This window comes from Meles meles, chromosome 2 (assembly GCF_922984935.1).
Source record: "Meles meles chromosome 2, mMelMel3.1 paternal haplotype, whole genome shotgun sequence".
Classification (NCBI taxonomy): domain Eukaryota; kingdom Metazoa; phylum Chordata; class Mammalia; order Carnivora; family Mustelidae; genus Meles; species Meles meles.
In genome coordinates this window covers 48,796,518-48,823,507 of record NC_060067.1, presented here as the reverse complement: position 1 = coordinate 48,823,507, position 26,990 = coordinate 48,796,518, and the positions used below count along the sequence as shown (strand labels likewise).

The following is a 26,990-nucleotide window of genomic DNA, read 5'->3' as shown; positions in this document are numbered from 1 at the left end:
ACAATGATAAATAGCGATGAGCATGAAGAAAATAAACACAGAGCGCCCTCGGAAACATCTTGGAGGTGTATCAGTGCTCCACATAAAATACTTAAAAAAGAAAACACAAGCCTTCTTCATTAAAAGCCTTATCTTCAAGGTTTCTATATGCAGAGCTCGTCTACCATCCTCCTCCTCATCATCATCACTATGATTTTGCTTGTATGTGTGGCTCAGGGCCAGCAGATCTCAGCTTGCCAGCTCTGCGTCCCTACAAACCCCCATCATCACCGAGGGAATGGCGTTCCTGTGGATTTGACAGGAGAAGCCCTGAAGAACAGTGAAATGAGTTTGGTCATCCTGGATGCGTTTCCTGCAAATGGCCTCATTTTCAAGTCTGATGTCACACTTGATCTGCGATGGATAGCCAGAAGTTATTGGGCTGTACTTTGCAGCCTTCCCGGGTCCTCTTGGGAGTTCAGACCAGCTCAGGAGCCAGATGGGAAGGGGATAGGAACCCTTTGGCCTCCACCGCCTCAGATGTTGACAGAAACGGACAAGGTTCCTCCCACAAAATGAAGCTTTTCCAGCAGAGGTGGTTTGAGCACCGTCACAGAGAGAAATGGCTCTGGGGTTCTTGCTACAAGAGAGGAACTTTGTGGGACCACACTGAGGGCTAGGGAGGATGGCATGGAGGAGTGGCAGGTCTGAGGGTAGGGCAAGAGAGGGCCTCATGGTCTCTCTCACCACAGGACTGAAAGATGGTGGGAAAGGCCAGCTGGATGAAAATCATCAGTGCTACCAAACGCACCAAGCATCTGTGTTGACAAATAAATGGCATGTGCCCCGTGGAGTCTTCATGGCCACAGATGAAATGGTTGATGGCGTCACATGTGATATAATGTTGGGGGGGGGGGCTTTGCAAGGAACATAGCTTTTAACTCTACTGAAGATAGCACAAGCAAACATCCCTGTGTTAGTTGAAGTGTGCCCAGCACTGTGTTACTGTATCTAATCCTCACCACAAGCCTGGGTAAGATGCTGCTAGTGTTCCCTTCTGAGCCCTTGCCCAGGTCTCACAGTGAGTGAGACGCAGAGACAGGATGTGAACCCAAGCAGGCAGGCTCCACGCTCCAAGCTCGTAACTAGCACACTCTCCTTCCTCCCGTGCTTTCCCATTCTGTGCTGAGAACATATAATGATTCATAAGCTCCTTATAGAAAATGTGCAGGATGTGTTTGTCTTTGTATTTTTCAGGACCCCAAATAAAATTGTGAATCCAACTAAAAGTCAAATTATACACACCAAGTTCCTCCTAGCCTTGAAGTTACCTACTTAATGAAACTGATGAGCTGAAGCAAAGTTGGAAAATGAAAACATTTTTTCAGAAATGCAACATTACTTCATTTAATAGAGAGGAAGAGGAAAGGAAAAAGGACATGGAGACTACTTGGAATAACTGAATGGGGCCATGGGACAACCTTTTTGGACTTCTGGAAAAGCGTCAGAAAGAACGGGATGACAGAATGTTAGAACCTGGTAGAACTCAAGGTTTATCTTCACCAACTTCTTTGCTTTGAAGGAATCAAACAGGAAGATGACATTACCCAAAGCCTCACAATTAGATCTGTGACTAGAATTCAGGTATTCTGATTTCTAGGTGCCAAACATTTTCCAGAATATTTGTTATGGAAACCAAGTGGGATAATTTCTTGCACAAACCCTCTGTACTAGGCTCAAATCTGAGTTGTACTGGAAGTTGTTAAGTGATAGAAATGTAAAGTCCTGGTACATAGTAAATGCTCAGTAATGTCCACTGGGTGAATTCATGGAAAACAGCTGCTACAGTAAATGCCAAAGCACTATCCTCGTATCATGCAAGAGGGGATGGCTTGGACTGTCTTGGACAAGCCCTAGTCACCATGGCGCCATCATATGACACGCCAAATGCCCGCACCGAGCTCCAGAGCACATGGCTGCTCTTCACATTTTGGAAGGTCATCTTCTGCATGGGACTTCTTCACACTTAAAGAGACCTTCCGACCACAGGTAAAATCTTCCCATTACTGAAATACCGATAAGGGGCTTTCATCCCCCTGAGGGATTCTTCGTTAGAATGCAGGGAAACCAAAAATCTTTAAGGTTGGGAAAGCAGACATTGCATCACCTCCAGAGTCATTTATTACTGTATTTGCCTCTCCCTCGAGATGGTGAGCTCCTGGTAGGCAGAGGTAAAGTCAGATTCATGCTGTTATCTTCTCTGGACCTCGACAGGGGCCAGCCTCACGTCCGGCAGACAGTGCCTCTCTGTGCCTGCTCTCCCCACCACTGCACGAGTCCCTTGAGGTCAGGGACACGGCACACGCATTCATCTGTCCCTCCCTCTGGCACAGTGTGCAGCATTTGGTCAGCCCGGAATGGGTGTTTATTGAATAAACACATGGATGCATCAGCATATGGCTAGGAGTCAAACCATTTCTATGTTGACTTGACAACTGAAAAAGGAAAAGTCCAGACCCTAAATTAGGAAACCGTATGGTATGATCCAATAGGTTTTAAGGCGTTAAAGGATTAGGAATGTAGCAAAGCCATGGCTGTGAATCAGTGAGTGGCCACAGCTGTGGTTCTGAAGATGGACCTGGCCACGTGACTCCATGCCCTCGTTTGAAGACACTCACTATCTGAGGGCAGCTGCTTTCTTTGCGTATGACATGGGTCCCAAGAGCTTCCACACCGGCACCAACAGATTTTTGCTTTTCCAAGGCTGGTGAGTTGATGTCTTGTGTTTGGGGGTGAAGAACACAGATTCTGAAGCCATAGTGCCGGGATCCCAGTCTCAGATCTCTAAAATGTACCAACTGTGTGACCTTGAGCAAGTTAAAAATCCTTTCTCTACCTCGATTACCACATATATATCCAAACAGCAATCCTAATGCCTCCCCGTGTGTAAATCAGGTAATACGTGCTCAATCAGTGCAAACCAGGAGGATTTCCTGTAAGACAGTATTTTACATTTCTTGAAGCCCATTCATTATGTTATCTCATTCAGTCTCTGGTCATCACCATTTCCCCATGAAATCAAATAACTCCAAGGACACCAAGCTGATGACTGTGGAGGAGGGACCTGAATTCCATTCTCTGCCTCCTGGGCTAATGCTCTTTCAACCCATCCCCCGTTTTCCTGTTGGCTTAAAACAAGATCTTTGTTTTTGACCAACCAGACTGTTGGGAGCCAGCCCAAAGGGGCACTTGGGTTAAGCTGTAATTCAATGACAACTTGCAGTACCTCTAGGGGCTGGTTGGCCATTTTTTCCAATCCATAAAATAGGGGTGCTTCCTCTAGATAGTTCTTGCAAAAGCAAACAGAATTCAGGTGCCAAACATAAGACTAATGATTAAGAATGAGACCAGGGGACTATTTCTGACTCTGCCTTTTCAGCAAATATCCCTTTCCATCAAGAGTGACAGAAGCATATACTGAGTTTCTCCAGCTACAGACTCCTTGTTTTCCTGCACGCCTATGGGAAACTGCTCCGGAAGCCTGATAAGAATTGTGTAATTTCAGCCCAAATTGAGGGACTCTTACCTTGAACAACACAATGGCATAGTCATATATTAACGCAGGGTCCTCAGTCTCCAGGGCGCCTTTGGCATACCACTCGATCGCTGCCTCAGGATTCTTGGCCACACCTTGCTGGCCCCAGAACAGCATCTGGGCCAATCGTTGCTTCAAGAGAGTAGCAAATTGAGAATAATTACTTTCCTGTGTAATGCTTAACATAAGTCTTTAAAAGGTGAAAGGACAAACCCAGTTCAAAATGTTTTCATATCAAGAACCAGGAATTAGGCAGACACATGACCTCTTCCAACTGGAGGCTAGAGCCCTGAAAGGTGAACTTGTGTAAATTCAAGTCCTTAGCCCCAGCCGGAAACAATGCATGTCTGGACGTGAATGTGAATCAGTCTACTGAACCCAGGGCCAGAGTCGGAGGGAACTTGGTCACCAATGACAGTCTCCTCTCTTCAAAGCACCTTTCTTTTGAAAGGTCCATGCTGTCCTCTTAGCCTCATGAGTGGCCTGGAGGTGTGTGCACATCCGTATCAGAAGGTACTCATCTCCTTCCACCCCAGCATTTGTCCACATGGTTCATTCCACCATGACACTCAAGGCTGGGAGTTCTCTGGGGATCAGAACCTCACCATGTGATTTGCCTGCCTTTCTCCCCTTGGCCCCCACTCTGCAAAGCTCAGTAGAATGTCATGGAAGCTACACAACAAAGATTTGCTGAACCAAGACAGGAAAGTTCATACAAGCCCTAGAGCTCCTAGGAAATGACTCTGACCAAGGCATTTCCAGAACCAGGCACTGGAATTCCTTCCTGCACTAGAAAGACTGCAGGCTACGGATGGATGCCCATCCATAGAAGGGAGCCAGAGAAATGTTTGTGAACATTCTGGCCCCATTCTGGCCCCTTGTGGTCTTTCTTCCTTTCTGCTTCTTCTTTTATCTCCTTTTCTTTCTACCCCCTACTCAAGGACTTACAACTTCCAGCGAAGTATCTCCTGACAATGCTAGGAAGATCAGCACAGATAGGTGGGAGACCAATTACTAAAGGGCCTCTGAAATGCTTGCTTGTCAATGCACTTGTCTTTTCTGTCTTCTTTCTTTTTCCCATCTCTGGACTTCTGCCTGCTTAGCAGACCCTGAGGCCCTTCTCCACACTGTATGCTCACTAGGAGCTCAAAGCAAAAGCTAAGGCCATTCTTCAGGAAGATTTCTCCCTCCTGGTTCAGTCTGCCTGAGCTGGTTCCCATCAAGAATTTCTCTTCATAGTGCAATCAAGGCAAGAAGTCAGAAAGAAAAAGTTCTCCCAGGCTTCTGCCCCTCTTGGTACCTCAGAAAAGTCCATCCAAGAAACAAGACATGCTCAAGAGCCAAGGCTGGTCCGTGGGTCATGCTGTACCTGATTTCTGTTATTCCCCTAACTGAATTCATGGCTTTCTTTTTGTTACCCATCTAATCTCTCCTGTACCCCAAGATGCTTCTTTTTTTATTTCTATCAGTGCCCTAAAGTGTCTGATGGTAGTCTTTAGGACAGATTACAAACCTTGCAGCTCTCTCCCCTTCTGGGTGCAAGGTAGGACTACACCGAAGTCAAGAGAGACCATGTGACTTATGCTGGCCGGTAAAATGTGAGAGGTGGCTTGTGCCACTTCTGAGCAGAATTCTTGCTGCCATGGCTATGGGAGCCTGTCCGTTAGCTCCGTTTTGGGAGGGGTCTACGAGAGCACAGCACATGCTCATCCCATCAGACAGGTAGCGGGAGTAAGAAACTAACCCACGTTGCTTTAAGCCAGTAAGGTTTGGGATTTATTTATTTATTTATTATTTATTTATTTATTTTTTTTACCGTGGCAGAACCTGGGCTATTATAATTGATAGGCTTTCCAAAGCAGTGGACCACATTTTTACCTGAGCTGCCGCATTGCCTCGGGTGGCTTCATGCTTCAACCACATAAAGACATCTCCATCCTCTTTGGTCTGTACTTTGAGCGTTTCATCATCCTTCAGTCTAATTGTTTCAACATATGCCTGGAAAGGAAGGAAGGAAGGGAGACAGGGAGGGAGGGAAGAAGGAAGGAGAGGGAAGGAGGGGGAGAAGGGAAATGTCCAAATGATTTGGGCATGCAAGAGCCAGGAGGTTATTCTTAAACTAGCAATTGCTCAAGTAAAAACTATATGAATAATTGAAATATGAGGTGTGTTCATGATGCCATGAGATCAGATTCTTCTTAAATGAATGTATCACATCACATCTATCCAAATGGGCATTTTTGTTCCTATCAAAGCATTTACCCTGGGAGGGCAAAATTTCCTCCACTTCTGCTTCTGCTGCTCAAGCTTGTTCAGAAGACCACTTTCACGCTACTGATTTCAGAGCCAGATTACACACAGCATCAAAAAGGGTAAATCAATATTTTCTAAGTATAACCTTGTTTTGTTTTTTTTTTTATCCCAAAGTGTTATTATCCTGCATGACTAACCCTTTTTATTTAGCGGGCTCAGCTTCAAATGTCTTTTGGCTATTTCCAAAAATTAAATCTACCCTGGAAAAAAAGAGGGCATGTTCACTCTGAGGACTCAAGCAAGAATGTGCTAGAGGCTCTAAGGATGAACCCAAAGGGAGAGTTCACAAAATGTTTTGAATTGGCACACAGCCTCCAAGGTATCCGACTCCTCTGAAGAAAATCAGACTCATTTTGATGTGTAAATTTTGGCTCTTTATCAAGAGACCAGTTCTGTTGTTTCACAGTCTCTCCTTACACATAATGAACTCTATTTAACAATGCCATGAGGGGTACTGGAACGGGCTTCCCACGCCCTGCACATGCCACGGGCAGATGGTGAAAAAAATTGGATCTGCATGAGTTTGGGAAAGAAACCTCAGAGGACAAGGAGCCAGACCTGATTTCCCTTCTGACCCTCTTTGTTTGTTAGTTAAGAAATGTCCTTATATTCACGAACTCTGGCCTGCAGCCCCATTCCTGAGACTGGCAGGTCCCTTCTGGGGGCAAGGGGGCGGGGTGGGCTCTGGAAAGTGGGGACCGATGGTGGTGGAGCTCAGCACCCAGCAGGTGTCACTTCCTGCTCAGTGTCTCACCTGGGGAGGCCACCAAGTGAATAGTAACAATTCGAATAATGACACCCACTACCTTTTATTGAAACCATCTCTGTGCCGGATATTTAACATTTTTATTTCTCACTTCATCCTCACCAAAGGCTGCGACCCAAATATCACTGTCCTCAATTTATAGGCAAGGAAACCGTGGCTCCAAAGGTGAAACAATGAGCTCAGGGTCCCTTTGTAGAGCAGGCACGGAAGCCAGGCTGGCTTAACTCCAAAGACGAGTGCTTTCTGGCTCCCCATAGTGTTGCCCTCTAGCAAGAAAGCCCTGGAATCCACTCTGTCTCCTTGACTCTGACGAGGGTGTGGCCAATGAGCTGGCATTTTAGCTCAAACTCCAGGGAACACTCTACTATCTGTGATGAGCCTGAAACTGGGCTGAAGCTTGAGTTATTCAAATAATGGAATTCCCAGCTAGAATTCTTTTTTCAACAGGAGAACTTGGGTATTTTGATTTTTGGTTGTTTTTCTTCTCATTTTGTTTCTTTCTCTTTAACTTTTGTCACTGATCTGTCCCGATAAGATATATCAGTGATGTTTCACTTTTGATATATCACTATTCTAATTGCTTTGCCCAAGACTGACTCATTCAATCTTTGCAACCTTATAAGAATATCACTGCCAATATTCCCATTTCTCTGATGTAGAAACTGAGGCTCAGAAGTTCAATAACTCATCCGAGATCATATATTTGGTTCTTCAAACTGAGGAGTCAAACTCGGGCTGGCCAGCAGTGGGGCTCACGGGCCTCGCCACCAGTGAATGGCTCATACATCTAAGAGGAAGCAAATGGTAGACTGTTCCGTTGTCTTCCTGGAGACATAGTAAATTCAGTGTCATGAGGAGGCTGTTGGCAAAGGCCATGTTTGTGGGGGGTCCTGGGAAGCTGGGCATAATTCTGAAGAAGAAGGAACACTTCTGTCCTTTGTATCACTGCCCCCTGGCCCAGCCCCTTCTACTCATCTGGGTGGTGCCATCAGACTTTGCAGCATGACAGGGCCATTAAGAGCACAACCTTTCACATCAGACCAAAGGGAACTCTAAGTCACCACTAACTACCCATGGGCCTTGGGCCACTAACTTTACTGAGCCAAGATTCAGTCTCTGCATCTGCAAAACGGAGCTTAGCATGGTACTTGCTATATCGAAAGCATTCAACCTATCAGCGATTATTTTTTATAATACTTTTTATAACATATTTTTTATAATTAAAAATATTTTTTATAATTTTTTATAATATCATCCATTATTTTTTATAATTGAAAAGCCTAGGTTCAAACTGAGGCCCCATGGCTCATTTGCTGTGTGATCTTGCGCAGTTCTTTACCTTCTCTGAGTCTCAGTTGCCTGCTCTGTAAAATGCGAGCTGACCTCATAGGGCTGCGTGAGGATTAAACGAGATGGTATATACAGAGCTTCACAGAGCGGATGGCATATGCTAAGCTCTCAGTGACTGAACTCATCATTTGTTAGGTCCTTGTTCGCCCTAACACGTCAAAGGCTGACAGCAGTTCAGAACATCCACCCTCCTGTGGACTTTATGGTTTCGTGCAGCTCTCAGCCTTCCATTATGGGGACGGTCTCTCTAGAGAATTTTATGCTTTAGAAGATGGAAGAAACAATCTGAGGAGGGGGCGGTGGGGCCGGAAACATTTCAGAGAGCTCATACCGTGGGCTGGGCTCCACTAGGCACGCGTCATGGGAACTAACTTACTCAAGCTGCAGTGACCGCATGAGATGCGCACCATCATGGCACCCACCTGACAGGTGAAAAGCTGTACAGAGGCAGGGGTGAGGAAAACTACCCCAGATTTCACACCCAGTGAACCGCAGACCTGGGACCTGAACGAGGCAAATCTGGTCCTGGGGCCATACCTTAATTGGCCTGCCACTCCCGGGCAGCTGGTTGCCTCTCCGTGGTGCTGGGATCCCTATGGCTTCTCCTTGGTGCTGGAATCACTATGGTAGCCGGGCACTAGAGCCACATCAGAGCCACATGCCTGGGGCCTTCTGTGAAAGCCCACCACCTACAAGGACATCCGATGAAGGAACAAACCCTACAAGCAAGCAACACTTGGTGGTTTGTTCATTAGAACCATGTTTTGTGACTGGAGAATGATGCTTCAGATGGAGACATCCCAAGTCAGGGAGAAGCTGTGCTGGGCAAAGTGACAGGATGGGGGGTGGGGGCCAGAGCTGGGTAGAGGCGGCCAGGGACCGAGAGGCCCCATCCTGACCAGTGCTGGGATTTCTGTGGCTTCTAAGGGGTTCTTTTTGTTGCTGTGTTATAAATCAAGGTCTCTAGAATAAATATTTCAGATCCTGTACTGCTGAACAGGTCAGAGGGGGCCCACTGCCTGGAGACTGTGCTGTCCTCAGAGCCCCCACATCTGGTGTCAGAGGAGACGCCACACTGCCCCAGACACTGCCGTTCCCCTACTTTACGCTCTCTCCCTCTGCTCATCCTGCAGGCTACAAGGGCCATGTTCACACCGTATCAGCTATCTGCCATTGAGCACAGAACAGGGCACAAGGCAGGGCAGATAGGAAGGTAGGGAGGGGTTGGGGAGGGCAAGGGAAGTGGTGGAGACAGGATGAGAGGAGGAGAGAGAAAGAAAAGAGACAGAGCAAGGGAAACGTGTGAGAGAGAAGTGGGAGGAAGAGAGAGACAGACAGAGACAGAGATAGGCTAGAGGAAGAGAGAGGAAGGAAGACAGGGCAGGAATTTGAAAACCCCTTCGACTTTGCAACTGGGGAGCTTGCATTTTCCCGAGCATCTGTATTCTCTGGAGTTGCGAGATACAACGAGATACAACGGCTCAGCCAGATCCCCCTCCACCCTCCCCTCCAGGGACTCAGGAGCCTATACTTCAACTGCCTACCTCCACTAACTTCCCACAAGGCCCGTGGGAACCGCCAGTAGGAACCTGCCTCTCGGGGTGTTTAAAGTTAGCTGTAATGCCTGGCTCCCAAGAAGGGGTGTGTGCTTTCTTTGTCAAAGTTTAACATTTTAGAGATTTTTATTCAAATAAGAATGGAGTGATATCAACTGTAAGGATAAGTACCCCAGATTCCCAACCAGGGGACAGAAAGGCTCCATGTGAGAGGGGCCTAGAGCTCCAGGTGCTCACGGTCCACTGAACACTGGTGGCATCAAATAGCACCAGAGAGTCAACGGGACAGTGTAATGACTCCACGTTTGTCACTGGATGCATCACACTCTTACCCCATCTACTGTCCCATCGGCAAACCCTGGGAGCCAACGGTGTGTCAAGCACAGTGCTGGGCATGGGGTTACAGATGTGAATGGACAAGGAGCCTATGTTGGGGAGCCTACAGTCTCCTGGGGAAGCCAGCCATGACCCTGTCCCTAGCACCCATCCTAAAGGCAATCACAGGGGTCTACCCGGGTACCACGTTCCCCCCACAATAGGACATCTGGAGGAGGAGGTGATGGCTGAGCCCAGGGTTCAAGTAGGGGGGTCAGCAGGCAGGAAAAGAGGAGTGAGTGTGGAGAAACAAACCAGGCAGAGGAGACCAAACCGGGCCAGGAGGTGTGAGCAGCAGCCTGTGGCCAAAAGTATGGTGTCACCAGAGTAGACAGGCTGAGCAGGGATTACTGACAGCTGAGGTTGGAGAAACAGAAGGCAGATCAAGGAAAGCCTCCTATGCCAAGCGACCAGCTGAGCTTAGATCTTGTGGGTCAGCACTTCTCAACTCCGGCTGCACGTTAGGAGCATCTGCACTTCTTAAATATGCTTGAACCACACAGGCTTGAACCTATAAACCTGTATTTTTCTCAATAAATACAGTACTATGAATATCTGCTCTTTATTATTTTCTTAATAACACTTTTTTGTCTAGCTCACCTTATTGTCAGAATACAGCATATAATACACATATACAAAATATGTGTGAACGGACTGTTTATGTTATCTGTAAGGCTTCTGGTCAACAGTAGGCTATTAAAGTTTGGGGATGTCAAAGTCATATGTGGACTTTTAAATATTTTTATAAAATTTTAAGTATTTTAAATAAAACATATTTTAAATATGTGGGGGCATCAGGGCCCCTAACCCTTACGTTGTTCAAAGGTCAAACTAATACACATACACATGTACACATATGTCCCAGCCTCCTCAGTCTGTCACTTCAAGACCATGGGGAAGCCTGAGCAGAGCTATTTTTACACCCCCAGGTGAATCTGATGTGCCACCAGGTTGAGACCCTCGACTGTGGACACCCTGCTTTGGCCTCAATGAGAAGAAAATGGATGGGACAAGTCTAGTGATGGAAAGATCAGTCAGGATGTGTATTGATTTGCTGTGGCCACCACAACAAAGCACCACAGACTGGGCAGCGTAAACCACAGACATTTATTTTCTCAAAGTCCTACAGGCTAGATGTCCAAGATCAAGATATTAGCAGGTTTAGTTTCTTCTAGGACCTCTCTCCTTACCATGCAGATGACTACTTCCCCACTGTGTCCTCCTGTGGTTATTCTGCTCTTTTATCTGTATCCTACTCCCCTCTTCTTGTAAGGACATCATCCATATTATACCAGCCTCCCCCCAATGACTCCATTTCAACTGAGTTACCTCCTTAAAGCCTTTACCTCCAAGGAGACTCACATTCTGAGGTACTGAGGGTTAGGGCTTCAGGCGGGTGGGAAAGGATGTGCACGATTCAGCCCAGACCAGGGGGTTGTCCAGTGGCTCAGGGCAGAGATGACGAGGGACGAATGTTACCTGGGGCAGCAGGGTTGGGGATGGGAGAGAAATGAGCAGATAAAGGTAGGATGACTGTAACTGATGGGATGATGGGGGGCAGGGCGGCTTCTTGGCTGCCAGCACCATGGACAGTGGTGTCACCCATGGAGGAGTTTGGGGGGACAGAGAGGGAAGGTGGCGTGTTGCCGTCACAGTGTGTTATGATTGCAGATGGGGGAACATAAGAAAGAAAGTCTCAGCTGGAGAAGAAGGTCTGAGTGTCATCAGTATGTGGAAGGCAGTTGACACCAGGGATGTGGATGAGACCCCTGCCCCTCTAGCAGGTGCAGAGTGAGGAAGCTAAGGACCAAACCCAGTGGAAAAGCACATTCCCAGGAGCAGAGAGAATGAAAGAAACTCATTTGCGATTAAGCTACAAAAACAAACAAAACCTAGCAGATTTTTTCTCTTTCACCTGAGGCAGAGTCCTGCTAAATCATAAAGAAGGGACATGAAGCGAGATTATGAATAAAGAAGATGAAATGATGTGAGCCACAAGTTACATAAAAGAGAAAATGAAGCAAGAATCAAGGAAGGAGTTACTGACGAATCCTTGGTTTGTTAATTAGAGGTCTGGCTTTCCGTATCTCCTCATTTGTTACGTGCTGCTGGTGAATTAATAGATTTCTCAACAAAAGGACATTTAAATCAATGTATGACACCTGCTTAAATTCTCAAGAAGCCATTAATTACACATTCTTAAGAAAATGAGCTAGGATACAACTCTCCTAACTGTATAATTCTTATCTGTGATTCTTAATCACACGACTTTCAGCTGCAAGATGGACCTCCTCTATTCATCTTCCCTGTTCTGACCAATTAAACATTTTCTTTCATAATTGTAACATTGCATGTGCCAAATCTTCAAAAGAAAAGGAGCTTGTTAGCAACATGCCATTCCCCATTGCTAATTTATGCTGAATTAGAATTCTTAAAAGTATAATGTATACATAGAGGGCATTATTAACACATTTAGGCTGATTAAAATAACCACACTATGACTTTGTGGCTTGTTTTTTGGTATGGACTTTTTTTTTTTTTTCAGAATAATTCCTTTCTAAAAAAAACAACAATAACAACTTTATGGATTCATAAATTAATTCCTGTCAAACTGAGGTCCAATTTTGCACATAGCTTATATACACTGAGGGAATACAAACAATAATGATGAGATTATGTGAGTTTATTCAGGAGAAATCACCATTTTCTGAAGGAATTAGAATGTCTCTATAGATGGTCATTTGGTGCTTCATAGTTTGACTCAATTTTAATGGTCACTGACAGCATATACCTTTGAGTCATTTATTTTGAAACCATATGGTGGCCACTGTAGATTTCATTATTTCCTTTCTAGGTTCCATCCATTCCCAATCAACAAAGTGTAAGTTTTCTGCACTATGGATTTCTGAGTGCAATCCAGGAGCAGCACTGGGGACCAGTCAGTGGACAGTTTCCCAGTTAGCCGCTGAGGCTAAAGTTCCATGATCCTCATCTAGCCGGGCATATCCCCTGGGCTCATCGAACAGAAGCAGGGGAAATCAAGGGTTTATGGCCACCACTGGGGCCAAATACGGCCATGCAGCTTATGTACTATTTACAGTGCACAAACCCAGGTTTCCCGTTTGCTCATATATTTTCCCTGGCAGAGGCTGTACGAGCAAATCCTAAAATATTTACTATCTGGCCCTTTACAGAGAAAAAATTGCCAACTCCTGATAGAGGTGGCTTGCATTTCCTCTCAACTTGACCACCTTAAAGGCTATGACCATCAGAACCTCTTAAATCCTTCCTGGATAAAGAGGATATATACAAATACATTTCAAGAAGCCAACCACACCATAGTCTACTCCAATGGAATGCAGACCTGCCTCAGGTAGAGGCAGCTTTCCTTGAATTCTTACACCATCACTTCTGCTTACACCCTTTTATTCATGGTCCTCAAAACAAACCATCAGTTGATCCAATGTAACGTGTTACGTATTTTTTGGCAGATGTGAGCCACTGATATCTTGGCCCAATGAATCAATAAGATCTGGAAGCTTATGGAACTAAAGGCTAGAGTTAGATAACCTTAATCTGGCTGAGGCAGGCTTCAAATATCACATGTAAGTCACTTGGAATCACTGAGCTAACAAGGCTCATATGACGGGGACAGATATTTCTCAAGGTGCCCAGCACTGGGAACACAGCTGGGGATGGAGCTTGCTTCCTTACAGCAGACCTGCTTGCTGGCTGCGCATTGATGGGAGCTCTTGGCTTACTCCCCTCCCTCAATTTGACCCAATCCCTAACATCTCCAACCCACCCCCTTATAAGGTCTTGGAACAAAGAAAAGGTGTCTATGTTTCTGGTACACGTTTTTTGCAAAATCACAATCTGTCTAGGGCCAAATCTATTCTTCCCATGCTAGTCCTTTGGCTCATGAAGAGCTTTTCATGCATGGGTATAGGAATATTCCTGCATTCAGCCTAAGAACACAGCCAGGAAATATGAATTGGAGAGTGCAAGATAGCTTTTCTCTCCATTCAATTATGCTCATCCTCTAAAGACCTGAAAATGAGCCAGCCACAGGTGCAGACGCTGTATAAAATTGTTCAGGAAGCCCCCGTAAACAGGGCCATAACCATCTTCACCCACTTCTTTATCTTACCTGATCTCCCTGTAGTGTGTGCTGGTCAAGGGGTGTCTTCGTGGCAATGTTGCTATAGTAGGCATAGGACAGCTCCCAGTCCAGGGGGTAGTTGTCAATACCCTGGTAGTGTTTGTATCCAAGATTCATTGAAGACAGCCTCTCACTGCCCTGGCCTCCTACCAAACTGTACAACATGCCCTGTTAGGAAGAAATTTACCAAATGTTCACAGGATTGTAGAAAAAGGTCATAAAATCCTCACATTGAAAGGTCATCTGGCCCCATCCCTATATATGAACCTAGTCATTCCAGAAACAGGTTAACAGGCCTTTAAAAACATTTTTTAGGAAAGAAGCCATAGCAACTTTCTAATGGTTTACAAATTCTAGCTCTCTGTCCTTCTTAATGCCTAATATTATGATTCCTTGACTTTGGCCCTTTCCTCCATGAAAACAGGGATTGTCCCCTGATTTCTCTCATAGAATCTTTTTGTATCTGCCAACTGTTCTAAGGATTCCTGGTCCTCTTCACCTACCTCACCTATGGCAGATGATATGAATAGTGGCCATGTCCTAACCTTACACTCTCAGAATGTTAGTGTTGAGAAGGGTCTTTGGAGGTCAGCTGGTCTAACAGCCTCATTGCATAGTAAAGGAAAGAGGGCAGAGAGAGACTTGAAGTCATGTGTCTATAGCCCACCAGCCACTTTGTGACAGAGACATGGCTAGAATCTTCTTCACTATTCTACCTTTGTGGGGACTGCCTTGGGGACTCAGGAAAGCATCCCATCAGTCACAACCTCCAATAAGCCAGAGATATACAAAAAGCAGTCACTTAGAAGGAACATGGAACTCCCTGGGCAGATTTAAACAACATGAATTTCTTCAAATCCAGGATGAAAAATCCTATGTGCAGATCTGAAAACTTAAAGTGGTCAGGAACCACTAGCAGCACTTGTATAAATGGGATCGCAAATGTTTGGCAAATGGCGTAATTAATTGGGTCTCAGAACCACAAAGGAAACAGTCTGCTATGGCTTCTGTATTGATGGTAGAAGGCTGGTGGTCCTTGCTTAGAGGTCCAAATGACTTCACCTAGCTCATTAGTCATGCTGGATAATGGTCCTACAGCCAAAAGAGTTAAGTAGTTAGAAGAACTGGGTGAGAGGCACCTATTCTTGAAGGAGTGGGATTCTGGGAAGCCCTGCCCCAACTCTTCCTTAGAGTACATCGTGGTATTCCCCCAGCTTGTGTCCAGAAAGGAAGAACCCTTTCTCACTTTCTGAAAGAAGATCCTGTACTTCACAGAGCTCTAGGACGTTTTTCTTGAGTGTCAAGATTTTTAAAGGACTCCATGGAGCATGAACAGGTTCATCTTCCACCTGGGGTATGAGAGCATTACTCTGCAAATATAACGCGGGTGACTAATGTTCCTGGAACCCATGAAATACTCTACCTGCAGCTGATCCCGAGGCACATTTAATCCAGTTTCATAAAAGACTGCGAGGTAGTAGGATGCTTTATGGTATCCACAGCAGCTAGAATCCATCAGAAAGGGGACTACAGAGCTAATTTGGTGAAGACCATCAACACTGGAGAGTCTCTTTACAGCCTTCTCAAATATCCTCCCGCCGATTTCTAATACAGATTCATTTTGGTTCCTTGGCACTGTAAATAACCACAATTCACAGCACACACAATTAATTACCATGGGATCGACGTGGCTTTAGAAAGAAGAGGGAAAAGCCAATTAAACCACCTGAGTTATTAATACGGCTGGTTCTGCAGAGCCTTGAAATATACCACCTTCCAGGGAGGTAAATTAAACCCTTCGGGGATGCCACGGTGTCATTCTGCAAATAGCTTTTTCTCTGGCACTGAATGACAGCCTAGTATCCTGGGAAAAAGGATATGCCTTATATATACCTGAGAAACAGCCTCCAGAGAGTAATTTACTCAGTGTAACTCACCACCAAATCAGGACCACTGAAAGTTCAAGCGACTTCTTTTGTCTCTGAGACTCTCTGAAGAAGAACGTGTTTTACCTCAGAAATAGTTCCTAGGTGCTGCTCTAAAAAGTTGAGCAAACGGGGGCGCCTGGGTGGCTCAGTGGATTAAGCCGCTGCCTTTGGCTCAGGTCATGATCTCGGGGTCCTGGGATCGAGTCCCACATCAGGCTCTCTGCTCAGCAGGGAGCCTGCTTCCCTCTCACTCTCTCTGCCTGCCTCTCTGCCTACTTGTGATCTCTGTCAAGTAAATAAATAAAATCTTTAAAAAAAAAAAAAGTTGAGCAAACGAAACTTATTTTGAGGTGCTTTCTTATCTTTTGCCTCCAGCTTTTCTTGAGGGTTTCTAAATACAACAAAAGGAATGAATCAACTTTTATGGAGGGCTTACAAAATGCCAAATACTGGATTAGGTGTCTCATGCAAATTATGTCATGTAATCTGAACAATTTTATGAGGTAGGGCTATTATTAGTGTCCTCACTTTTCTAATTAGGAGTTAGAAGCCTGGAGACATCAACTAACCTGTCCAACATCACAAAACCTGGCCAGTGGCTGAGCCCAATTTTGAGTTCAGCTTTGCGAGGCACGAAAGTCATTCCTACTTACTCTGCTGCACCGACTCGCTGATGAATAGGCAACCAGATGTCTTAATAAGTACCTTACCACTATGGGTAGATCCTTCTCTATGCAACTGCCTTCAGCTGTATGATATTTCCTTTCATCTAACCGTCTCATAAATCTGATACACATTTAAGCCCAAGCTACAAGTTATATGGCCTTATAATGTAAGGGTGACAGTCTTCCAAAGTCTGCCTACACCATTCATCTCTCTCGTTCCTTAATTTAGGCCTCAAATGTTTACTTTCTGTTCTTTGTATCTATTAGATGATATATAGGATTGTATAGATATTATTTACATTTTTTAAAGAGACATGGTCAACTTGTTTAAGACTAAAATTGCATCTGCCTAAAAGTTGTTATGTCCAACATTTTTCTTTTCTTTTCTTCATTCTATCCAAAATAAAAATGTTACTAATAACTTTGAGGAGGCAACAAGAGACCCATTCTATCAGCCCTCAACTAAGGAGTAAACAGAGATGAGTCTCCAATGTGGGAAAACTGAAATGGGCAGGTCTGAGATTGGATTTACTTAAGGGCAAGTCCCTTGCACAGTCCATGCTAAAAACAGAGGCCATTGGGATCCAAGGATGAAATTGCAAAAGCCAAGCCAAGCCGAGCTGGTGCCAGTCCTTTTGAGCACACAGGAGGGCTGGCTGCCCCCCCTTAGTGGGGACACGTGCTTCCACCTGCTGAGCTGCGGGAAAGGAGCCCACCCCTGCCTGAACCAAGGCAGTCTCACCTCCTGGCTCCTGGAACTCCTCACTCCAGCCATCTCCTAGATTCCAAAAAGCAACAGCTGGGTCTGCTTTTACTCTCTCGATCCCAAGCAATAGATGCTTGCTGAACATGAAAAAATGACCTCGCTGAACAAATGGAATTTACTTCTCTTTCTGTATTTTTTAATCCCTAAAGAAATAGCTGCTTGTTTATGAAAAAAAAAAAAAAATCAAACAATACAGATTTGTATAAAATAAAATCAGAAGTGCCCTCTCTCCCAATCGCTCTTTAATAGTGAAGACAAGCATTGTTAAAGGCTTGGTGTGTATGCTCCAGAATTTTCCCTTTGCACAGACTAAAACTCATACACACATCTATCTGTATTGATACACATGCATTTTCTTTCCAAAAGCTCCTAAATTCTGACCCTCAACTTTCTTGTTTAAATTAACCACGTATCATGAGTATTTGTCTGCAGCTATCAGAAGCCCATTCTTTCTAAAGCTTTGCTAGTATTGCATTCTGTAGCAGTGCTGTGTCCCCAGCCAGTTCTCTATTTTTAGACCCTTGGGTTGCTTCCAGTGAGTTTGCTATAACCAACAACGTGGCAGTGAACATCCTTGAACATTTCCCTCTGCTCATCTGTTGGGATATATCTGAATAATAACACCCTTTTCCACCAGGAGTCTGGGGATCTCATTTTGGATTTTCCCTTTGAATCGTTGAGAGAATTCCATCCTACCCAACCATTAGGCAGGATAGAACCTTCTCCACTGGATTTATTATGCACTGCAGCGCTCAGATGAAGTTGCAAAATAAATCCTACTCCTACCTATTCATACATTTACTTTTAAATATGTACTCATCTCAGATGCACCTCTGTGCATATTCTGAGCAAAGCAACATTAACATTTTGTTAATGATTCATCCCCACCTCACCTGCTCTGCCAAACACCTAACCAAGATGATCAGTTTTGCCTGAGTACCCACAGACACGGGCTTTGTGGGCTCAGAGGAGAGAGGAGACTTCAAACCAAATGAAGCTCCAAATCAAACACTTGCCCCAGCTGACCCCTGGCACAGAACCCCAGAAATCATTAGCAAGAGTGTGCAGGTAGCCGGGATTGCTGGAGAACAGGGAGCAAAAGGGGACTCCTTCACCAAACTCAAAGCCTTAGCACAAAAAACCTGCAGACTGTAACCGAAACAGATTGAAAAGGCTTCATTATTTCTTTTACATATTAAAACTTCTAACCTCTCCTCCCAATACTACCAATCAGTATTTCTTCTGCAAAAGAATCTAAACAAGTTTCTGCATTAGTGAATCTAATAAAAAAAAAAAGTCTAAAGTCAAACTGCTGTTTTTGCACATTCTTTAAAGTTCAAGTTCCAACTGCGGCAGAAAAGCAAAGCCACGCTACCAGTGGTGAGTAAACTGGCAATTTCAAAATTAGTTTAATGAAATTGTTAATTTCGTCCATCTGGTTTAGCATATGCATATTTTTTTTTCTAGTTGATCTGTAACTAAAAAACATGCTTGTTTATGGAGATGAACGGGCATACTGAAACAAACACACACACAATAGAAGAAGGAGCCACGTTCCCATTTTCTGGCTTCCTGCCCCAGAAGCTAAGGAAACAAGAGCCCAGAGCCCCAACTCCTTAACCCTTCCTACTTCCCCAGGAGCACGGTATTGTTTGTTTTGCTCAGTTTTTCTTTTCTACAGCAATACCAATACCATACGGCGGCCATTGGCAGGCTCATCATTAACGGAGGCAAAAAGCAGAAAATGAGAAGGTGGGCCCTTGCTGGGGAGCTGGAGTGGGCATCTGATGGAGCATTGAGGAGAGAGGCAGACTCCTTCCTCGTCAGAGGGATAGGGGGCATCAATAGGAAAGTCATTTTTAGCTTCAGGCTTCCAGAAGGTGGAACGCATCCAAAGTGCAAGTTGATGAGGGAAGAGGAAGTGAAAGGAGAAAATGTCATGTAACCAGAAAAGGAAGTTCTCACCCAGTTTACTCCGTAAGAAAAAACACAGCATATTCCTCATCTGCATCCTGATCCCGTGAGCCCCAGAGCCCCAAGGAGGAGGCTTATTTCTCAAAAGTAAACTGCTTGGGGAGCTTGGGTGGTTCGGTGGACTGGGCTTTGGATTCTTGATTTTGGACTCAGGTCATGATCTCAGAGTCCTGAGATCGGGTCCTTTGTCCATGCTCATTGGGGAGTCTGCGTCTCTCCCTCTGTGCACCCCTACCCCCACTGCCACCCCTCCAGTTCTCGCTTTCCCTAAAATAAATAAATCTTAAAAAAAAAAAAAAGTAAACTGCTTGTATTGTTCTGTATGCAAGTTTTCTGGGTTTGTCCTGGTAATTTCTCTCCCTCTTTTCTCCATCCCCTCCTCCCCCAGGCCTGCCATCAGGGTCCTCTGGGCAGGAACAGTGTGGCCCTCTCTGTTTTCTTCTTTGTGCTTCTGTGTATTTGTTTAAAAAAACAAAACAAAACAATAACAACAACAAAAAAAACCGATAAAGTATGCTTTCTTAAATAAAAATAAAGATGAGGGTTTTTCAATGAACGGCACTGAAAATAGCTCTTAAAGGACACGGTATCCTGGTGTTATTAAGAAACATTACTGTATGTTTACCATTTCCGTGCTCTGCATTTTAGTGTTTCCAAATATACATTGCAATTGTTGGGGAAAATAGGAACAGTCAAAAGCAAACCAGTTAAGGCCAGCATCCCCCTGGCATATTGCGTGGGGCCTCCTCTTGCTCGGCACTCAGCACTCCTAAGCCTGGGGCAAGGCAGGCCAGTCCAAAAACAAAAGGAGCAAGATGCAGATGGCATCAGCCTGGGAGGCGAGCCCACCTCAGACCTGGCCTCCTCCCGAGACCTATTTGCTGGCAGACTTTGGACTTCCTGTAACCACAGCTAGTGGGTTCAGAGCTGCCCAGTCCAGAACCAAGGGAGGGAAGGGAGTAAACAGTTCTGGCCTCAGGGCAGATGTCCACAGGGGCCTGCTGGCCAGCTCACCTGTCCCACCCACCTGTCCCTCCTTGCGTTGGCACCCCACCTGCAACTCAGTCTTTGCAGCTTTCCTCCCTCCTTCCTACCCAAACCAGCTCTCTGGCTTTGAGCCTCACCTCCACTCCCATCCCCACATCCCCGCAGTCTCTTACCAGCAACCCCACATCCCCACCATCTCTCCTCCCTGGATGCTGGAGACCCACTCAAAGGGTTTTTGAATTCTAAGGGTTCATTTTTATGAGAAAGTTGCAAGGAGAAAGTTGCAAGGTTCATTTTTATGAGAAAGTTGCAAGGAGAGTAAAAGAAATAGCCAGCACACCTCTTAAATGATGAAAAAGCATACACCCTAGAATCCTACTATCCTAGCACTGGGAAAAGCCCAAATGCTAATAGGGCAATTTCTATGCTTTAACAGCAGCCATTTTCCTAAAGAATTGGAGGTTCCCCAGGAAACGACACAGAGGGTGACCAATCGGAAGTCCTGAAGTCTTGAATACAGGGTCTCCTGTTGGATGCCACCCAGAGCCTGTACTGCTGTGGACCTGGGGACAGAGCGGCACAGGAGAATTTCCGTGCCAAGCCAGGAAATCAAGATGCAGAGTGGTGGCTCTGGAATGCCGGGAGGCAGGAAGGGTTTCTACCACATCTATACGCATGGCAACTGAGTGCCCCGAGGAGCGCTGCCATCTTTAATTCAAAGGTATGCCTACTCTGGGAGACAAGGAACACGTCCTGTGATTCTTCAGAGTGGGAACCACCAGTGGGGACAGCTGCATTTTATACAAGGTTAGCACATCAGCTGTCAACATTTAAGAAGCCTCCCTCCTCCGCAACCCCTGGCACCTGGCAGAGAGTTCTGTGTGGGCTGGAGTAGTTCTTTTGTTACGGTTGCCCTGGGGCCCACCACAGTGCTGGAGGGATCCAACGCATGGGTGCCAAACTGGGTTTGCACAAACCTTGCTCGGGGCTGTCTTACATCCGGGCACCTGTCCACTTCAGCAATTCAATAACAGACATATGAAAGTGAGAACAAAAGGATTTGGGGAATCCTTTTGTAATGGGTGTGCCTAAGAAGGATTCTGGGCTACTTTTATTGATGGGGAGAAATTGGAAAGCAGTTTGCTGGCTGACCTGGGCAAGAGAACTGTGTTTGCAGAAGTGTCTCAGAGCCAGGACAGCAGCTCCTAAAACAGAACAGGCTGAAGAAGTGTGCCAAGAAGTGAGAAAAATGTAGAAAAAAGGTGAATAATCCCAGAGACCTCGATCTGTCTGGATTAGTGTCATGGCTTGGCCAGCATAGACCTTGAACCTGTCAACTAGTCAACTAGCCAAATTTCTCATCCAGTCAGTGATTCACTGACCCAACGAAGACATTTTTAGTACTGAAAATCAGATCACTTACTCATCTGGAGTGCATTCAGTCACTCAACAAATACTTATTGAGGGACTTCAAAGAAAACATAGATCCCATTCCTATCTTTGAAGACTCCACTGTGAAACCAGGCAATTCCACAATTATAAACGCAGTAGGACAGGTCCTGTGAAGATAATAACCACAAAATGGCAAGGGGAGCATGGGAGGAAAAGTCATCCGCCTGGGGACCCAGAAAAGGTGGTGTGAGGGGGCGGTATTTGAGCTGGGACTTGAAGACTATTTGTAGGTTAGCTGAGGAATGCGGGTGGATGAAGTATGCTCTTGGAGGGAAGGGTACAGAAATGTGCTATGTAGGATCATACAGAAGAAGGATCGATGACTAAGCACCTAACACAGCCCGCGCCACCACTGTAGACACTGCGGACTAAAAGTGGAAGTGGGAGACTTACACTACTTGTGCTCCCCTCAACAAGCTTGCGATTGCGTGAGTGACAGAGACACAAACAGGATCCAATAGTTACAACTCAAGGTAGAGTGAGATGAGCTCTATTCAGGCGACCCTATCCCTTATGGCCATATATATGGGTGCTTCTCTGTCCATGAAGCTCTCTCATAGCCTTATGTCACTTAGGAGGGCATCATCCTTAATCGCCATTGAACCAAACTTGCCCCAGTACATAAATAACAAACATAAATTACATCTCACACCCATGAGGATGGCCAATTCTCAAAAAAGCAGAAAATAACACATGTTGGCAAGAAAGGAGAGAAATGGGAACCCTTGTGTGCTGTTGGTGGGAACATAAAATGGTGTAGCTGCTACGAAAAAGAGTATGAAGGTTCTTCAAAAAATGAAACACAGGATTACCATAGGATCCAGTAATCCCACCTCTGAGTCTGTAGCCAAAGGAATTGAAAGCTGAGTCTGGAATAGCAGCTCTATTCACAACAGCGGACACGCAGAAGCAACCCAAGTATCCATCGACAGATTAACAAAATGTGGTACCTACAAATGATGGAATGCTTCAGTCTTAAAAAGGAAGGAGATTCTGACACATGCCACAACAATCTTGATGGCCTGATGCTACGTGAAATAAGCCAGTCACAAGAAGACCGATACTGGATGAGTCCACGTCTATGAGGTATCTAGAATAGGCAAGTTCATGGAGACAGAAAGTGGCTATCAGGAGCTGTGGGGAAGGAAAATGAGCTTGTTCCATGGGCACAGTTTCAGTTTTACAAGGTGAGAACATTCTAGGGATCTTGCAACAACGTGGATACTCTTGATACTACTGAAGAATATACGTAAAGACGGTTACGATGGAGAACTTTATATTACACGTATTTTTAACCACACACAAAAAAATATTTTTAATTACAGTCCTGTAGGAGTGACGGTACAAATGGTGATTTTTCTTCAGCAGTAGGAAAACACAGCTCAGACTTTCGGGAACAACGGAGAGGTGGTGGCCAATCCTGAGCTCACCAGGCTGGCTGCAGGGAATGCTATTATCTGCTCCCTACTGGTTGTGGATGAAGCCAGTGCTCCTGATTGCCCAGCCCCTGCAATGTTCTCATCTCTCCTTTGAAGGTGCTGTTGGCTTAGCGAGAGAGCAGACGATCCGCCTGAAATCACACAGTGCAGGGAAACCACACTCTGAGGTCTGAAACACGCACGTGTAGTGCCCTGGGAGTGGAGTGGCCGTGGATGTGCGACAGGCTGCCAAGAAAAAAATGACTCTGTCACAAAGAACCAGAAATCACAAGCCACTGTCTTAAGTGGTTTTCTTTTTTCAAAGTGCTGGGGGAAAAAAAATAATTCCACAAATTCATCCCCTTGGTAGGAACAATGGAGCTGAAGTTTTCCTTTCTATTGATGAAAAACTCTCATTCAAAACATGGCCCCATTTTTGTTCTGTGCTGGCTCATGGGGGGCACTTGGTCAACATCTGTGAAGTGATCAAATGGATGGAAGGTTGTGCCATGAGCAACTGAAAAAGCTTCTCACACAGTTAAATAAATTCCTTATCTCTCTTCCTGCATCCACGGAGTTCCTGCAGCCAGAATTCCAAGCACCAAGCATCTGATACTTGACTCCATTCCCAGAGCTTATCTCAGATACAAAAAAATGTAATATGATAAGGATATTCTAATGAAGTCTACTAGTGAACAGGATGGGACAGCTCGGGGCAACGGCAGAAAACAGAATGTAGACATAGTTCTTATTAACTAGAATTGTCCAAAGCTTCCAAATCCAGCCAGACACTTACAGCAAGACGAACCCAGAAGGCCACACTGTTCTACGTCTATTCCTTTTACAGGAGACCCGAGTAAAGATACCTTTAAAAAAACATAAACTTGTTTTCTTAACCTCAATTTACAAAATCAAATGTTCTGCATTTCGCTCCGTCTTGTTAGAAACTGAACACAATGTTCAATCTTGGTCTCTCTCCAGGGTGAGCAGGAGGACACTGTGATAGCCCCAAGCAAGGGCAGTTTGCCAGGTAGAGAGACGAATTTTAATGAGGAGTGTGCGCCTGACCTCTGCAGAAGGCTCCCCGGTCCTTATGGACAGGACAGCATAACCTAGAAAAATGGGAGCTGAAGGGGGAATGAGGGCTTGAGGTTCATTCTGGAGATTTGCCCACCCTTCCTGTCCTCTCTCTTGGCCTGGTCCTTGGCTCTAGGAAAGGGGAGGGGGTGAAGGAACGCAGGTAGCTGGGTGCCAGAGGGGGGCAGAGGCCCTGGTGAAAGATACAGCCCCTTGGGAGACATTCTTTGGCGCTGTCCCAAGCAGACTTGGCCCCAGAGGCACTCGACTGGCTGGCTCGGCACCAGCAGTGGGCTGTAAGTGGCAAATCCGGCTTTGGGGCTTCCCTGCTCACCACAGATGGAGCCCCCGAAGGCCTAGCAGGGGTCAGCAGAACATGCTATGTGCTGCGAGGTGACGGCTCCCCCCAGTCCCACAGCTCGGGACACCGTGAGGAGCTCACAATTTGGGTTTTTAATTAGATTTTGTTTCCAGGCCTCCAAGGAGGAAAAAAAAATTCGAAATTCTTATAAACAAAACTTCTGAGCTCTAAAAATAACATGAAAACATTTCTATTGAGAGTATTTCCTTTAAAAAGAATGGGTTGTGAAAATGATTCACTCCTGCTCCCAGTCAGTAAAACTATATTTAAATATGATCAGAAATCTCAGAAAGCCAATTTTGATGTGGATGTGGCCTCAGCCCATAGAGTCTAACCTATCCAGCACACGCGTCCAGCATGAGCAGCGGAAACCTGGGGACTGTCTCTGCCGGGTGACAACAGTAACACTCACACAGCGATGGTTCTCAGTGTTGGGAAGTTTGGCCTCCTTACAGACATCTGGCAAACTCTGGACCCTCACAACTCAAGACCGGGGTCATGGGAGGGGAGCGGGGGATCCCAGTGTCTAGTGGTTGAGGCCAGAAATGTAGCTGACACACAGGACAGACCTCCCCTCCAGCCACCACCCCCCGCCCCGAAAAGGAATTATCCAGTCCAAAGTATCACTAGTGCCAAGATTGAGAAACACAGCTTGGTCTGAGCGTCCCGTAGGCCGATTCTGTTTCATCTATTTTATATGCATCAATTCATCAAGTCGACACTAGGAGAGCGGTTGACCATTATCATTCCTGCTGCACAGGTGAGGAAGGGGGTACAAGGACATGGAGTGACTTGCCCAAGGCCACCCGCCTAGTAGATGCTAAGCCAAAATTGTAGATGGGCCTCCTGGCTGCAGAGGCTACGCTGTCACCCGATTCCACACGCCTCCTGCTCCTCGTCCTCCTTCCTGCGTCTAAGCAATCACACATGCTTGAGAGCCAACGTCTTTACACCCTTTAGCTCTGTCCTCCCCCCCCCCCCCCCCACCATTCAGGCCTGCATCCTTGGCCTGGACCACAGACCACCAAGGACCCGCTGCTTTTCAGGCACACCCTCCTGATCACCTCCCCCAACCTCCCGCTGTTACGTGAGTAACCTCGGAACCCAAGTCTGATTGCAACTCTGCCTGCTGCTTAAAACCCTTCAACAGGCCCCTGTCGCCTATAAGGTGAAGCACAAATTCTCAGGATGCTGTCGGAACTGTAAGCAGAATCATATCCTCTAGGCCTTCTCCTGCCTCCCAAACGCCTTGCACATCATTTCAAAAGCGATGTTATTCCCATCTCTCCGCCTCTACTCTGCCTCTGATACCCAGATACCTTGCTTATCTGGCAAACACCTATTGACCCTTCAAGAATCAATCCCACTGTCCCCTCTTCCAGGAAGCCTTCCCTGACTACTCCCTTCCTTGTGACTCCACCACTTACTCCCACCACTTCTATTAAAAATGCATCACCAGGGGCACATGGGTTGTCCAGTTGGTTGAATGTCTGACTCTTGGTTTTGAGATTTTATTTATTTATTTGACACAGAGAGAGAGATCACAAGTAGGCAGAGAGACAGGCAAAGAGAGAGGGGGAATCAGGCTCCCTGCAGAGCAGAGAGCCTGATGCGGGGCTCGCAGGACCCTGAGATCACAACCTGAGTTGAAGGCAGAGGCTTAACCAACTGAGCAGATCCCATCTTGGTTTTGGCTCAGGTCATGATCTTGGGATCATAAGATCAAGCCCCGTGTTGGGCTCCACACTCTCAGCGTGGGGTTTGCTTGAGATTTCTCCCCACCCACCCACCCACCCATCACTCCTCCTCCCCACTCACTCTCTCTCTCTCTCTAAAATAAATAAATAAAATCTTTTTTAAAAATGCATCACCATTTTTCTTTGTTTTCAAGTCTGTCCCTTCAGGGCAAGGAACTTGTGTTATTTTACTTCTCTCTAAAGCCTAGCCAAGTAACTGAGCAGACACTCAGCAAGTATTGAATGAATCAAAGAAGTAGTATCTGGTATTGTTTGGATTCTTTCAGGCCAGAATAGATTCCCTTTGCCCTTTGTCTTCAGCAGGGAATCTCTTCCATTGAACACTGACATTGTTAGGAAGTACTTATATGACACAGAAGCCTTGACTCAAGGGGTTGCTTCTCACCACTAAGAGTTACCATCACCCCCCTTCGTCTCCCCTTCCCCAGGCTGAACACCTCCAGCTTCCCTCCTCTTCCTAACAGACATCATTTCAAGATCCCGTGTGGCTCTTATAGCATGCACTTAAT

At 45.8% G+C, this 26,990-nt stretch overlaps 1 protein-coding gene across 1 annotated transcript in view; it reads right to left on the bottom strand.

Annotated features, from left to right (window-relative positions):
- The window catches only part of SEL1L3 (SEL1L family member 3), a 102,978-nt gene that overhangs the window by 33,788 nt on the left and 42,200 nt on the right, over window positions 1-26,990 (bottom strand). Inside the window, exons 10-13 of the mRNA XM_045989701.1 lie at window positions 15,520-15,731; window positions 14,085-14,264; window positions 5,453-5,572; window positions 3,566-3,706 (exon numbers count right to left, since the gene is read on the bottom strand). Coding sequence (XP_045845657.1) covers window positions 3,566-3,706; window positions 5,453-5,572; window positions 14,085-14,264; window positions 15,520-15,731 — 653 coding nt within the window. The remainder of the gene's footprint in view (window positions 1-3,565; window positions 3,707-5,452; window positions 5,573-14,084; window positions 14,265-15,519; window positions 15,732-26,990) is intronic.